This window comes from Ochotona curzoniae, unplaced genomic scaffold (assembly GCF_017591425.1).
Source record: "Ochotona curzoniae isolate NIBS_2020 unplaced genomic scaffold, NIBS_Ocur_1.0 scaffold_4937, whole genome shotgun sequence".
NCBI lineage: Eukaryota > Metazoa > Chordata > Mammalia > Lagomorpha > Ochotonidae > Ochotona > Ochotona curzoniae.
The window spans coordinates 6112197-6126596 of NW_024467126.1; the positions used below are offsets into that span (position 1 = coordinate 6112197).

The following is a 14400-nucleotide window of genomic DNA, read 5'->3' on the forward strand; positions in this document are numbered from 1 at the left end:
CGTTCCGCGCCCCCGACCCCGCAGCCGCGCCCCGCGCGCGCCCCGGGCACCGCCCAGCCGGCCCCTCCCGGAAGCCCCGCCCGGCCCCCGCGCCTGAGGGACGGGCCGCCTCGCCAATGGCCGCGCGCGCCAGGCTGACGGACGGGCGCGGGGCGGGGCGCGCGGGCCGCGGCCGAGTGTCCGGCGCCCGCAGGCCGAGCCGCACCCGCCGCGGACGGAGCCCATGCGCGGGGCGCGCCGAGCGCCTGCAGCCCGCGCCCGCCCGCGCCCCGGCCCCGGCCCCGGCTGCGGGGGCAGTCGCGCCCGTGAGCGGTGAGTGCGCGCGGCGGGCGGGGGGAGCCTGGGCCGCGGCCCCTCGCCGGCCTCCCGCGCCCTCGGGCTGCGGGCGCCGCCTCTGCCATGGCGCCGGGCGCCTCCCCGCGCGGCTCGGCCCTGCGCCCCCGAGCCCCGGCCGGCGCGGCACCTGCGGGGCGCGGGGCGCGGGGCTGGCCTGCCCGGGCAGGCCGCGGCCCGGCGCGGCAGGACCTGTTCCGGGAGCGTCACCTCAGCCCGCGGGGCCTCCGCGCCGGCTTCTGCCTACGCAGCAGCTTCTAATTGGGGAGACGCGCGGGGCCGCCAGCTCCCGCTGCCCCGCCAGGGCCTGGCCCGGCCTGAGCCAGCGTGCCCTCTTGGCAGGTGGGGCAGGAGGCTCCGCGGCGAGGAGCGATGACGGAGTATAAGCTGGTGGTCGTGGGCGCCGGGGGCGTGGGCAAGAGCGCGCTGACCATCCAGCTAATCCAGAACCACTTTGTGGACGAATATGACCCCACCATAGAGGTGAGCAGGGACCCCCCCCCCACCATAGAGGGCAGCCACGTGACGTGGACACCCCATAGAGGTAAGTGGGGATGCCCAGATGGGTGAGCTAGGGTCCCCCCTCTGTAGAGGTGAGCAGGGCCCCCCATAGAAAGGAGCCTGGGCACCTCATGGACTGTGGAGGTGAGCTGGGGACTTCAGTCCCCTGGGTGAGCACCTGCCCACTCGGCCAGGGCTGGCACAGGTGATAGTGGGGTTGGCACTGGAAGCTGCAGGGTCCCTGAGACAGCACCTCTTGCAGGACTCATACCGGAAGCAGGTGGTGATCGACGGGGAGACGTGCTTGCTGGACATTCTGGACACGGCTGGCCAGGAGGAGTACAGCGCCATGCGGGATCAGTACATGCGCACGGGAGAGGGCTTCCTTTGCGTGTTTGCCATCAACAACACCAAATCCTTCGAGGACGTCCACCAGTACAGGTGCGCACCAGGTGGGCTGCGCAGGAGTGCACGTGTGCCTGTGTGGGTGAGCAGGTGGGCTGTGTGGGGTGAGCAGGTGGGTGTGAGGGGTGAGCAGGTGGGTGTGTGGGGTGAGCAGGAGGGCTGTGTGGGTGAGCGGGTGGGTGTGTGGGTGAGCAGGTGGGTGTGTGGGGTTAGCAGGAGGGCTGTGTGGGGTGAGCAGGTGGGTGTGTGGGGTGAGCAGGTGGGCTGTGTGGGGTGAGCAGGAGGGGTGAGCAGGTGGGCAGTGTGGGTGAGCAGGAGGGCTGTGTGGGGTAAGCAGGAGGGGTGAGCAGGTGGGCAGTGTGGGTGAGCAGGAGGGTGTGTGGGGTGAGCAGGAGGGCTGTGTGGGGTGAGCAGGAGGGGTGAGCAGGTGGGTGTGTGGGGTGAGCAGGAGGGGTGAGCAGGAGGGTGTGTGGGGTGAGCAGGAGGGCTGTGTGGGGTGAGCAGGAGGGGTGAGCAGGTGGGCAGTGTGGGTGAGCAGGAGGGTGTGTGGGGTGAGCAGGTGGGCTGTGTGGGGTAAGCAGGAGGGGTGAGCAGGTGGGCAGTGTGGGTGAGCAGGAGGGCTGTGTGGGGTGAGCAGGAGGGCTGTGTGGGGTGAGCAGGAGGGTGTGTGGGGTGAGCAGGTGGGCTGTGTGGGGTGAGCAGGTGGGCAGTGTGGGTGAGCAGGAGGGCTGTGTGGGGTGAGCAGGAGGGTGTGTGGGGTGAGCAGGTGGGTGTGTGGGGTGAGCAGGAGGGTGTGTGGGGTGAGCAGGTGGGCTGTGTGGGGTGAGCAGGTGGGCTGTGTGGGGTGAGCAGGAGGGGTGAGCAGGTGGGCAGTGTGGGTGAGCAGGAGGGTGTGTGGGGTGAGCAGGAGGGCTGTGTGGGGTGAGCAGGAGGGGTGAGCAGGTGGGCAGTGTGGGTGAGCAGGAGGGTGTGTGGGGTGAGCAGGTGGGCTGTGTGGGGTGAGCAGGAGGGGTGAGCAGGTGGGCAGTGTGGGTGAGCAGGAGGGTGTGTGGGGTGAGCAGGAGGGCTGTGTGGGGTGAGCAGGAGGGCTGTGTGGGTGAGCAGGTGGGTGTGTGGGTGAGCAGGTGGGTGTGTGGGGTTAGCAGGAGGGCTGTGTGGGGTGAGCAGGTGGGTGTGTGGGGTGAGCAGGTGGGCAGTGTGGGTGAGCAGGTGGGCTGTGTGGGGTGAGCAGGAGGGGTGAGCAGGTGGGCAGTGTGGGTGAGCAGGAGGGTGTGTGGGGTGAGCAGGAGGGCTGTGTGGGGTGAGCAGGAGGGTATGTGGGGTGAGCAGGAGGGTGTGTGGGGTGAGCAGGAGGGTGTGTGGGGTGAGCAGGAGGGCTGTGTGGGGTGAGCAGGAGGGGTGAGCAGGTGGGTGTGTGGGGTGAGCAGGTGGGTGTGTGTGGTGAGCAGGAGGGTCTGGGGTCTTGGCCACCTGCTCACACCTGCGTCTCAGGGAGCAGATCAAGAGGGTGAAGGACTCGGACGACGTGCCCATGGTGCTGGTGGGGAACAAATGTGACTTGGCGGCACGCACAGTGGAGTCCCGGCAGGCCCAGGAACTGGCCCGCAGCTACGGCATCCCCTACATTGAGACGTCGGCCAAGACCCGGCAGGTGAGTGCCCCGCTGCCCCGCCAGGGCCCTGCCGCCCCCACCCGCCCCACAGGGAGCAGCGCTCATGGCCCCTCTCCCTCCACACAGGGCAGCTGCTCTGGGACCCCCCCGGGACCCCTGTGACCCAGCGGCCCCCCGCGCTGTAAGTCTCCCTGGGCAGCAGAGCAGTGAGGGCGGCGGGGGCCGGGCTGGCTCTCGCCCTGCAGTCCTGGGCTGCCCCCAGCGGGCAAGGCGGGGGTCCCTGCTGGAGAGCTGCCCGAGCCAGGCTGGAGCTGTGACCTCGGGCCCTGCCCCCTGCTTTCTGGGGAGCCCGGGCCCTTACTGGGGCTACCGGGAACCCCCACTGTGGCTCAGAGGAGCTGGGGGGCTGGGGTTCTGTGGGGCTGTGGGCAGGTCCTGAGCTCCTGTCTGCCCACAGGGCGTGGAGGACGCCTTCTACACACTGGTGCGTGAGATCAGGCAGCATAAACTACGCAAGCTGAACCCGCCTGAGGAGGGTGGCCGCGGCTGCCTGAGTTGCAAGTGCGTGCTGTCCTGAGCAGGTGAGGCGCAGGCCGCTGGCCGACTGCACTGCCCTTGGCCACACAGGCTCCTGACCATGCACGCCAGCCCCAACCATCCCAGTCCCTGACCATGCCAACCCTGCGCACCACAGCCCCTGACCATGCCAACCCTGAGCACCACAGGCCCTGACCATGCCAGCCCTGAGCACCACAGCCCCTGACCATGCCAGCCCTGATGACACTGGTCCCTGACTGCCACAGCCCTTGACCTTGCTAACCCCCAACCACACTGACCTAGACTACCCCAACTCTTGAGCACCACAGCCCCTGACCACACCAGCCCCTATGCCTGCCCCAGACTGTGCCACCCCTGACCACAGCTCCTCACTGCTGACCCATGACCATGCTGGATCCTGTCCGTGCTCAGCGCTGCCCTCTTTTTCCCCACAGTGCAGTCACAGGCTGTGGAGCTCCCGGACACAGGAAACAGGTGTGGGCAGAAGGAAGGTCCTGCTGGAGCCCTGCCTGCCTGGGGACAGTGGACAGAGGTGCCCTGGTGGTCACATCCCATGGACTCTCAAACTGTTCCTGAGTCCCTGGCCCCCTACCCCCAATGGCTCCTGGCCCCATGAGGGCCCCATCGGTGGGTTGAAGTCGCAGTAAATTATTTGTCGGTCCCGACTGGCGTCTGATGAAGAAGGCCCTGGAAGCCTGACCTCATGTGGCCACAGTGTCTGGTGCTGATCTGCGAGGCGGGGGACTTGTCCTCAGGCCACTGCCACCCTCGGGGTTCCTGCGCCCCCCAGGCCTGGGCTGGAGCAGTCATTCTGATCCTTGGGTCTTGGTCACTGCTGTGTGGCCACAGGGTCTAGGCTCCTTGCCCCAGTGACCACTGGCAGCCAGTTTCCCTGGTGGAAGTCAAGTTGCCTTGGGCACTGGCCTCCCTGCAGGGTCCGGCATGCTGCTTTCCCCTGCTGCTGAGGGGCCATGGGAGGCCAGCGTCCCTGGGGATGTGGGGTGGATGTCATGGGAGGCCTGGGGGGTGCTGTATGTCTCCTGAGAGGCCGGGTGGGGTAGTCACTCCTTGCCCAGCCTAACTGGCTGCGGACCTCGGGCATGGGGCCCTGGCTGGGGCAGTGGGGCTGAGGCCCAGGCACCCCCTCCCTGTGCTTGCCAGGCCAGACCTCAGCGGGTCTGACACCCCCCCTCCACTTGCTGCCTCCCTTGGCCCTCATTCCACGGCCAGGCCCTGTGGGTTGGGATGTGGGTTCCTCGGGTGGGAGGCAGTTGCCAGGAAGGCCCTGCAGGGTCTGGGCTGTGGGCAGCCGAGGGGCAGCTGCCTGGGTCTCCAGAGGGGGACAGTAGGGGGAGTGCAGCCTGGGCATTCAGCCCTGCACTGTCTGGCAGTGGTGGGGGTGGGGGCCCAGGTAGTCACTACTCCCTGTACTGCTGGCCCTGGAGGCAGGCTGTGGTCGCTAGTTCCCATTGGTCCCTGCTTCTGGTTGGGCAGCCTGAGGCACCTTGTACAGGCCAACCAGGGGTGTGGGGGCTGACCCCGGCTGGTGGTCCAGTGGAACATGGGACTGAGGCTGGAGTCAGGCCAGGTCTGGGCATGTATGAGGATCCCAGTGCCCTGTGCTGCCCTCTGTGCCTGGCCTAGCCGGCTGTGGGGAGCAGGGGACGTGTGAGGGCGGCCTGCCAGCTCCCCACCCTCAGTCCCTACCAGGCTTGTTGGAGTGTCCCGAAGGCTCGGGTGAGCTCAGACGGGCTCCAAGTGCAGGCAGGTTCCTGCAGCCCCTGCAGGGTGTAGGCTCTTGGGAAATTTCTGGGACCCCTTGGGCTGTTGCAGGATGGGTCCTGACCTCAGGGGTACAGTCTCAGGCAGGGCCTGGCCTGGTGATACAGACCCTCCTGGCCTGGGGGTCTGCCTCTGGCCCTGGACTGGCTGCACCCTACTCCCCCACTGGGTTCTGTGGGTGCTTTCCCAGGGGCAGACTTAGCCAAGGGCCTGGTCTGGGAGAGCCCCGGTGAGGTCTCAGCCCCGGTCAGGCTCAGGCTGGATGGGCTGCGGGGAGGCCACAGTCCCCTGGACAGGTGCCTGCAGGGGGACATGTCGGTCTTAGGGCTCAGGTCCCTGGCTCCTCAATGGGGAAGCAGGAGGGGCTGAGGCTGGCACTGTGGCTGGCGGCATTGTCCACTCACCACCAGGCGTTCTGTGGTCAGCAGCTAAGCCTTGTCGAGGGCTGTCAGCCAGGTGACCCGTGGGAGTCATGTGGGACTGGGGGCAACCTGGAGGCTCCTCTTGGCCTGACGGGGAAGGATGGGCAAGACCCCCCAGGCCAGGCTGAGGTGTGTGGGGCCAGAGGGAGCCTGGCTGTCATGCATGGGTCTGTGGCAAGTGTTTGGACTAGACCCTGCTGTGAGCAGTGAGGGTGACCTGCAGGGAGAGAGCGGGACCACAGAGCTTCCTCTAGGGGAGGGTTGGCACCTGCTCTCTGCGCCAGCTGCCCACAATCGCTGAGCTGAACCCGGAACTGTGCCTCAGGCTGCTTTGCCCAGTTGCCTGTAGGGCGTGTGGGTACCATTGTCAGCCCGCCCTCTTTGGGTCCTTGTAGGTCCAATATCTTGGTCTAGTGCCCGCCAGGTCTTCCTCAGAGTCCATGCTGAGTCTGCAAGGGAGACTCCCCTCCCAGGGAGGGTGGGCTGTTGATTGCGAGAGACCCCTCCGCTGGTGTTCCCATGGAGGTCCTGGTTGGGTAACGAGTTCTCTGATGCTGCTGAGTCAGGGACAGGACCTGCACAGCCGTCTGAGAGTGGAGGTCTCAAGTGCATGGTCACCAAGTGAGTTCCAGCAGCTGCTCCAGGGCCTGAGCTCAGCAACATGGGTCAGCGAGCTATGAATGTGTGTCCACATGTACGCACGCTTGTGCCTTCATGTTGTCCATGTGTGGGCACACATGTACATGCTTGTTCAAGAACAGCTGCTGTGGGTGGAGCTACCACAGCCTCCGCATTTGGGTGTCAGGAGCAGCAATGCTCTCCGGGTTTGCTTCCCATAGTGGGAAGGTGGGGCATAGGGGCCATCCCTATGGGCCTGGGAGAGGCTTCAGCTCTCCCAGCAAGGCCCCAGACCAGGGGTGCAGCGAGTGACCTCGGAAACTGCAATGAAGATGCCTGCGGCCACCCAGCCCCACCCGGCTTCCTTCCCAAGGGTGAGCTGGGAGGATGGCCATTGGCTGCTTGACTGAGAAGTGGCCGCTTGCCCTCAGGCACCGGTGAGTCTGGACAGCCAGCAATGTGGGTTTGGTCTCCCGCTGGCTGCCCACTGCTGCGGACAGATGGGCACTGCAGGGCCTCTACTAGGCTGGATGCCATCCTTGGGCTGCCACTGTATGTGCAGTATGACTAACCCAATCAACCATTTTGCTTCTAAGAAAATATATTCATGAGATCAGAAATCTGGTACATTCCCCAGACAACATAACCTGACACGGCGGGGACAGCTGGTGCCATCATACCTGACACACACCTGATGTCTCATGGACACCTGGGGCCGTCACACCTGACGTCTCACGGACACTTGGGGCCGTCACACCCCTGGATTGGTTGTAGCACCCCACCCTCTCTTCATGAGAACGTGGAAGGATGACTCAACCTAGTGAGCAATGTGCTAACTGCAGGATCCTGTGTGTGGCAACCGGAGGCTCCCCACCCGTGCTGGGTTACTGGCTTTCTCTGAGGCCTAGCTGGTCGCTGGAGTGTTTCTCTTAGGCAGCCTCATTTCTCATTCCTTAAGCATCTTGGAGTGACTCACTGAGCAGATGCTGTGAGGAGACAGCACCCCATGCCAGGCCTGGGGCCCCACCCTGCCGAACCTCTCGCCTTGGGGAGTTGGGTCCTTGTCACAGACCCTCTGAGCATGGAAGGGTGCTGTGCTTGGGCAGGGCAGACGTGTGTGGTACAGGTACGCGGTACCCACCGGTGGGAAGACAGGACAGCCTTCTCTGTGGAGTCCAGACCTGCACCTGTTCCTACAGCTGCTTGCTGTCACCCATCTCTAGGGATCGCTCTAGAGGGGCACTCGGCCCTCCAAGCCCCCGGAAGTCCAGTCTGCCAGCTCATCTTTCAAGTGTCTCCCCGCCGTAGTCCCAGCTCCCGCTCAGGCCGCCAGGCCTGGGAGTTCCATCGACTGCGCCTATGGCGGAAGTGCTTTTCCAGGCCGGGTCACCTCTGGCACGGGGCTGCACAGCCTCGGGGCTTCCAGGATCCTGCCTCCCGCGGACCGCCGCTGACCCCCGTTCCAGCTCCAGAGCCCTCCGGTTCCGTGTCCTCCCGGCCCCAGCAAGCCGGCCCAGCCCGGGCCACGTGGACCGCGCGCCCGGCCCGGACGAGGCCCGGCCACGACCCCGCCCCTCGGCCCGCCCCGCCTCCGGAGCCGCGGGAGACCTCGCCCCTTGGGCGCCGCCCGCACGGGTGACCCGCCGCCTCGCCGCCCGTCTCCGCGCTGCCCGCCGCCGGTCCAGGTCAGTGTGCGCGGCGCGGCGTTCCGGCGGGCGCCGCTGGGCTGGGGAGGTCCGCCCGTCCGCGCGCCGCCTCGGCCCCGCGTCCCCAGGGCGCGCGCCCGGCTCTCTGCCGCGGCCGGGCCACCGCCGGGGCTGCGCCCGGGGCGATCGGGGCCGGAGCTGGAGCCGGCGGCGGAGACCAGGGGCCGGGGTCGGGGTCCAGGGCCCGGGCGGGGTTCGGAGGCAGCGGCTCCGCCCGGCGCGGGGGCGCCCGGTGATGTCAGCGCGTCCCGCGCAGCACGCCGGGATCGCGGGCAGGGTGTGTCCGCCGAGTCGAGCTCCCCGGCAGCGCTCGCTCGGGATTCGGTCCCCAGGAAGTGGGAGAAGGCGTGGGGCTCGGCCGCGCGCCCTGGGTAGGCCCCGGCGCGGGATGGCGACGCCGCGCGCCCTCGGGGCCGGGGCCGGCTCCCTCCTCGGCCGGTGGGGACCCTGGGGGGCAGCCGCGTCCCGCCGTGGAGCCGAGCCCAGTTCCCGGGAGAAGTCCGGGAAAGGCGCCTGGTGGACCGCGCGCGTTGACGCCCAGGGTGCATCCCGGTGGGGCCTGCCCGCACTGGGACTTGGCCGGAGCCTCTGCGGACTCGGAACAGGAGGGAGGCACAGTGGGATGGCAGCGACCGGGCTGCGGCAGGTGCGATCCCCGACACCCTGCACCCGGGGGTCGGCAGGGCCAAGGGAACCACCCTCCCCTCTTCCAGCCGCAGGGGGCAGTAATGACCCTGGTGGTCCACGCTGGGTAACACACGGGCTTGGAGACTGGGCCGCTACCACGCCTGTCACCCCTACTGTCGTGGGTTGAGGGGTGAGTCATTCACGTATGCCTGTGACAGCCAGGCCTGGGCCAGGCTGAAGCCAGGAGCTTCCTCCAGGTCGCCTGTGGTGGTGCAGAATCCCAAGGATTTAGGTCATCCTCCACTTTCCCAGGTGCATACGCAGGGGCGCTGTGGGAGGTGGGGCAGCCGGGATTGAACCTGTGACCATGTGGGATGCTGGCACTGCAGGCAGTGGTCTCAGTGGTGGCACCACAGCACGGGTGGCCAGGGGCCCTCAGCAGGAGCTGGAAGGTGCAGGGCTAGGTCCCTGCAGACGACTCCTGTCCTAGATTCTGGGCAGCTGGGCACCCGTTCTGCCTGTGGGAGCTGGCAGAGGGGACAGGGAGGCCTTGATGTCAGCCCCCTGGGGGCAGAGCCTGCACCCACCGCTGCTCTGCATCTGCTCCCCTCACTTGCCTCACCACTGCCATCCACTTGCCCCTATCCTGCCACCTGCCCCTGAGGCTCCCCTTTACCCCGCCCTCCCCTCCCCCTTGCTCTCTCCTCCCCCTTGCCTCTGCCCTCCCCTCCCCCTTGCCCTGCCCTCCTCTCCCCCTTGCTCTCCCCTCCCCCTTGCCTCTGCCCTCCCCTCCCCCTCGCCCTGCCCTCCCCCTTGCTCTCTCCTCCCCCTTGCCTCTGCCCTCCCCTCCCCCTTGCCCTGCCCTCCTCTCCCCCTTGCTCTCCCCTCCCCCTTGCCCTGCCCCCTTGCCCTCCCCTCCCCCTTGCCCTCCCCTTCCCCTTGCCCTCCCCTCCCCCTTGCCCCGCCCCCTTGCTCTCCCCTGCCCCCTTGCTCTCTCCTCCCCCTTGCCTCTGCCCTCCCCTCCCCCTTGCTCTCCCCTCCCCCTTGCCTTTGCCCTCCCCTCCCCCTTGCCCTGCCCTCCCCCTTGCTCTCTCCTCCCCCTTGCCTCTGCCCTCCCCTCCCCCTTGCCCTGCCCTCCTCTCCCCCTTGCCCTCCCCTCCCCCTTGCTCTCTGCTCCCCCTTGCCCTCCCCTCCTCTCCCCCTTGCTCTCCCCTCCCCCTTGCTCTCCCCTGTCCCCTTGCTCTCCCCGCCCCTCCCCCTTGCCCTGCTCTCCCCTCCCCCTCGCCCTGCCCCCTTGCTCTCCCCTCCCCCTCACCCTGCCCCCTTGCTCTCCCCTCCCCCTTGCCCTGTCCCACTATCTGCCCCACCTTATTTGCTCCTTTGGTTTCTCTGTGATCCCTCCCCGAGACACATGGCTGAACGAGCATCAGGGTCCACCAGATCAAAGGGCCATCAGAGGCCAGGGCTCAGAGCCTGCGACTGGCCAGGAGGAGGACAGCCTGGCCATTGTGGGCCCCCAGCCTGGGGTCCCCCACAACAGGACAGAAGGGTATGGGGGTCTCAGTGACCAGAAAGATTTAGGAACCCCTTCTCTTCCCACTCCCAGGTGAGCTGGGCTATGGCCACCATACCAGTCCCCTCCTAGTCCCAACTGTTGGGCAACAGAGCGAGCGCCAAGGTTCCCAAGCCATGGGCTCTTCATCCAGCTGAGCATCTGCCTACCTCAGTAGGTCAGGCGTGCCTTGCCTGGGGCTGAGAGAGTTACCAGGAACCAGGAACCTACTTCAGGCAGCTCCTGTGCTATGACCTTTGTGGTCGACATGCATGGCTTCTCAGCGTATCCTGCCTCCCCTTCCCCTGGCCAGCCCCGGCCAGTGCCTGCCTGGACAATGACCTGACCGCAGCCTTGCTCACAGGCTGGCCTGGGGTGAGAGGTCCCAGCCACAGGGGTATCTTGGCGTCTGCATATCCCTATCCTGGTTGGTGCAGCTCCCTATGGTGTCCTTGGGTGCTGGGCAGTCAGGGCTTTGTCCTGGTACCTTGGGTCTGTAGCCATTCCTGCCTTGTGGGTGCCAGGGCCAGGGGCAGGGGATGGTGAGCAGGGGGCGGGGTCTCCACAGTGGCTGGCTCCACCCCCGGGTTCTGCCCTGCCCATCTGCCCTATGCCTGCACTGAGGCCGGTTGGTGAGGGCTGCAGTGGCCAAGGCTCCTGAGGGGCCCTGCCCTATTCCTCCAGCCCCAGGTCCTGGCCGGTCAAGCTCCGGGTGGTCGCAGCCGACACTCTATCCCTCATCGGCTGCCACCATGAGCCTGCACATCCAGTTCGAGCAGCTGACAGATGCCAGGTGGACAGAGCTCCTTCCCCAGATCCAGCAGTGCCCGGTGGTCAGGTGGGTACCCTCAGGATGGGTGGTGGACAAAGAGATTTTGCCTCTGCTGTTCATTCCCCAGTTGGTTGCAACAGCTGGATATGGGCCACACTGAAGCCAGGAGCCAGGAGTTTCTTTTGGGTGTCCTGCCCAGGTACAGGGCCCCAAGGACTTGGGCCATCCTCTGCTGTTTTTCCAGGGACATTAACAACAGCTGGATGGGAAGTGGAGCAGCTGGGACTTGAACTGGTGCCCATAAGGGATGCTGGCGCTGTAGGTGTTGGCTTAGCCTGCTGCCCCACAGTCTGGACTCCCAGACACGGACAGAGGCCTTATGTGATGGCATCAGATGTCACTTTCATGGCCTGTGGTGTTTTCTGTCCATTTGAAAATACAAAGTCTGCAGCCCAGGCAGGACCGGCCCAGCACTGAGCTGAGCTGAGCAGGGGCCTCGGACAGCTGATCTCTCTGCTTCCTCTGGGACACCGAGGACAAGTTCTGGCTCCGGTCAGCCCAGGATGTCTGCCTGGTCCATCTGTCCCTCTCGGACGTACCTGGGACAGTGTGGGGCCTCCAGCATGCGGTCAGATGCTCATGTGTGGGTCTTCTGAGCAGGGGCTGGCTTGGCCCCTGCGTCCACTCACAGCCCTGCCCATACCCGAGGCTGTGCCTGCTCAGCTACCCCTCACCTGTGGATGCTGGCAGGCCCTAGTGGGCTGCAGGAGGGGGGTTGCCCACCAGCTGACCCTGTGCTGTCTGCAGGCTTGAGGACTGCGGTGTCTCGGGAGAGGCGCGGTGCGGCGCCCTGAGCAAAGCTCTGCGGGCCAATTCCGCCCTCACAGAACTCAGCCTGGCCTTCAACGCGCTGGGGGACGCGGGTGTGGGCCAGGTGCTGCAGGCGCTGCAGGGCCCCGGCTGCCAGGTGCACAAGCTGAGGTGAGTGGCGGCATAGTGACTGGGGAGGCCCTGCTGGGGAGGGTGGGGGCAACCCTGATGCTGCTTGCTACAGCCTGCAGACCTGCTGCCTGACCGAGGCTGGCTGCGGGGTGCTCCCGGGCGCACTCCGCTCCATGCCCGCACTGCGTGAGCTGCAGCTCAGCGACAACGCCCTGGGGGACGCGGGCCTGCGGCTTCTGTGCCAAGGACTCCTGGACCCTGAGTGCCACGTGGAGAAGCTGCGGTGAGCTCCCCGTCTACTTCCCCGCGGAGGTGCGGGCCACTGGGGCCTCCTTCGCCCTCTCTGGGCCGCCGTGCTGTGGGGGGTGTGCGGAGGTGAGACCCCTGGCTTGGCCTGCCCCGCAGGCTGGAGTACTGCAAGCTGTCGGCCGCTGGCTGCGAGCCCCTGGCTGCCGTGCTCAGAGCCAAGCCCGGCTTGAAGGAGCTCGCGCTGAGCAACAACGACCTGGGCGAGGCGGGCGTCCGCGCACTGTGCGCGGCCCTGCGGGACGCAGCCCCGCAGCTGGAGGTGCTCCGGTAAGGCCAGGCCCGCGGGGTGGGGCGCGGAGGGCGGGCTGCGTGGCACACACAGTGTCCACTCACGCACGCCGCATCCCCAGGCTGGAGACGTGCGGCCTGACGGCGGCCAACTGCGCGGAGCTGGCGGAGGTGGCGGCGTCCATGGGGTCGCTGAAGGAGCTGCACCTGGGCGACAACCCGCTGGGCGACGCGGGGCTGGCGGCGCTGTGCGCAGGGCTGCTGCGGCCCAGCTCCCAGCTCAGGACCCTGTGGTGAGTGCGGGCGCGGGGCGGCGCGGGGCGCTGCGGGCGCCGGGCACCCACTGACAGCAGCCCTGCCCGCAGGCTGTGGGACTGCAGCTTCGGCGCCGACGGCTGTCGCGACCTGTGCCGCCTGCTGAAGGTCAAGGACAGCCTCAAGGAAGTCAGCGTGTCCGGGAACGCGCTCGGGGACCAGGGCGCGCGCCTGCTGTGCGAGGCCCTGCTGGAGCCGGGCTGTGGGCTGCAGACCCTGTGGTGAGCTGGCGGGCCCTGCTGGAGCCAGGCTGCAGACCCGTGGGGACCTGGGCCCGGTCTGGCCGGGATGGACCCAGAAGAGCCCTCAGCAACACCGTGGTCCCCACAGGGTGAAGTCCTGTGATCTGACAGCCGCCTGCTGCCCCCACTTCGGCTCCGTGCTGGCCCAGAGCACGCGTCTCCTGGAGCTGCAGCTGAGCAGCAACCCGCTGGGGGACGCTGGGGTTGAGGGGCTGTGCCAGGGCCTGGGCCAGCCTGGCTGTGTGCTGCAGGCGCTGTGGTGAGTATGGGGGCACCTGGATGTGGGCATTGCAGTGTGGGGTCCTTGATTGTGGGTGCTGTGGTGTGTGTGGGGGGGTCCCTGATTGTGGGTGCTGTGTATGTGTGTGTGGGGGGGTCCGATTGTGGGTGCTGTGTATGTGTGTGGAGGGGTCCCTGATTGTGGGCGCTGTGGTGTGTGTGGGGTGCCCTGGGCTGAGGGTCGCCCCACCCTTGGCTTTGCCAACTTCTCTGTCCTGCCGGCCCTCCTCCCACCAGCCTGGGGGACTGCGAGGTGGGGAATGCCGGCTGCAGCCGCCTCGCCTCGGCCCTGCTGAGCACACCCAGCCTGCGCAGACTGGACCTCAGCAACAACTGCATGGGGGACCCTGGGCTCCAGCAGCTGGTGGACAGTGTGCGGCAGCCAGCGTGCGCCCTGGAGCAGCTCGTGTACGTGGGCACGGCCTTGCCCATGGCTCCTCTCCTGACTCACTTAGGACACCTACTGGATAGCAGGGGGGGTGGGGGAGCTGACCCAGGCCCACAACCTCCACCCCTACAGACCCTGTACCTGCTGGGCAGTGGGAGAGGGGACATTGGGGGGAGCTGACCCAGGCCTGGCCCCCTCCCCCTGCAGACTCTATGACATCTACTGGACGCAGGACATGGAAGAGCAGCTGCACGCACTGGAAGAGGCCCGGCCCCCTCTGCGCGTCATCTGCTGAGCCCCCCGCGGTTGTGGTCCCGTGATTGTGACGATTAAAGCATGTGTGGGCAGGACTGGTTTCCTTTTGGGGTTGGGGAGGTCACATCGCACCCAGCCTGGACACTGGCACACTCAGACTGCTTGGGCCTTAGAGTGCCCTGTCATCGCAGCTGGTGACAAAGTCAGGGGCTCGGGCTGAGCCCCCTCCTGTGGCACCAGCATCCCACATGGGCGCCAGTTCAAGGTTGCTCCTCTTCCAACCCAGTTCCCTGCTAATGGCCTGGAAGGACGGCCCGGTGCTGGGGCCCCTGTGTGACAGACCAGAAGCTCAGCAGCCACTGTGAGGGAAGAAGCGCCCACTCCCACTGTCACATGAAGGTCTGTTGGCGTCACCATGTGTCTGCACTGCTGTGTCCTGTGACTCACTGTGTCAGTACGTAGGTGGCTGACCTGTGTGTGCTGACATGATGCAGATCCCCTGCTTTTCTGCATTATCATGTGAAGTGTGGATATGGGAGTGCCCAGGATTCTCC

At 66.9% G+C, this 14400-nt stretch overlaps 2 protein-coding genes across 6 annotated transcripts; both read left to right on the forward strand.

Moving 5' to 3' along the window:
• Positions 1-246: 246 nt before the first annotated feature.
• Positions 247-4072, forward strand: HRAS (HRas proto-oncogene, GTPase). Of its 2 annotated transcripts, none has more exons than XM_040970645.1 (6): positions 247-312; positions 676-816; positions 1097-1275; positions 2731-2890; positions 3309-3432; positions 3844-4072. In XM_040970645.1, the coding sequence occupies exons 2-5, from the start codon at positions 706-708 to the stop codon at positions 3426-3428; spliced, it is 570 nt and encodes a 189-aa protein (XP_040826579.1). In that variant the 5' UTR covers positions 247-312; positions 676-705; the 3' UTR covers positions 3429-3432; positions 3844-4072. The 2 variants fall into 2 exon arrangements, with proteins under 2 accessions (XP_040826579.1, XP_040826580.1); XM_040970646.1 differs by lacking the exon at positions 3844-4072 and adding an exon at positions 2978-3032 and having other exon boundaries at positions 3309-3401.
• A 3806-nt stretch (positions 4073-7878) lies between these two features.
• Positions 7879-13938, forward strand: RNH1 (ribonuclease/angiogenin inhibitor 1). Of its 4 annotated transcripts, none has more exons than XM_040970648.1 (10): positions 7879-7916; positions 10801-10954; positions 11696-11869; positions 11943-12113; positions 12236-12406; positions 12490-12660; positions 12733-12903; positions 13013-13183; positions 13441-13611; positions 13799-13938. In XM_040970648.1, the coding sequence occupies exons 2-10, from the start codon at positions 10869-10871 to the stop codon at positions 13884-13886; spliced, it is 1374 nt and encodes a 457-aa protein (XP_040826582.1). In that variant the 5' UTR covers positions 7879-7916; positions 10801-10868; the 3' UTR covers positions 13887-13938. The 4 variants fall into 4 exon arrangements, with proteins under 4 accessions (XP_040826582.1, XP_040826585.1, XP_040826583.1 ...); XM_040970651.1 differs by lacking the exon at positions 7879-7916 and adding an exon at positions 8247-8583; XM_040970649.1 differs by lacking the exon at positions 7879-7916 and adding an exon at positions 10004-10498.
• The last annotated feature ends 462 nt before the right edge of the window (positions 13939-14400 follow it).

What these genes read in the sequence shown, in the direction of transcription:
- HRAS (XM_040970645.1), top strand. Translation starts at nt 706, where the DNA reads ATGACGGAGTATAAGCTGGTGGTCGTGGGCGCCGGGGGCGTGGGCAAG. An exon ending in AATATGACCCCACCATAGAG is followed by an intron (nt 817 to 1,096) that starts GTGAGCAGGGAC and finishes CACCTCTTGCAG; the next exon opens with GACTCATACCGGAAGCAGGT. An exon ending in GAGGACGTCCACCAGTACAG is followed by an intron (nt 1,276 to 2,730) that starts GTGCGCACCAGG and finishes CCTGCGTCTCAG; the next exon opens with GGAGCAGATCAAGAGGGTGA.
- RNH1 (XM_040970648.1), top strand. Translation starts at nt 10,869, where the DNA reads ATGAGCCTGCACATCCAGTTCGAGCAGCTGACAGATGCCAGGTGGACA. An exon ending in CAGCAGTGCCCGGTGGTCAG is followed by an intron (nt 10,955 to 11,695) that starts GTGGGTACCCTC and finishes TGCTGTCTGCAG; the next exon opens with GCTTGAGGACTGCGGTGTCT. An exon ending in TGCGCCCTGGAGCAGCTCGT is followed by an intron (nt 13,612 to 13,798) that starts GTACGTGGGCAC and finishes CTCCCCCTGCAG; the next exon opens with ACTCTATGACATCTACTGGA.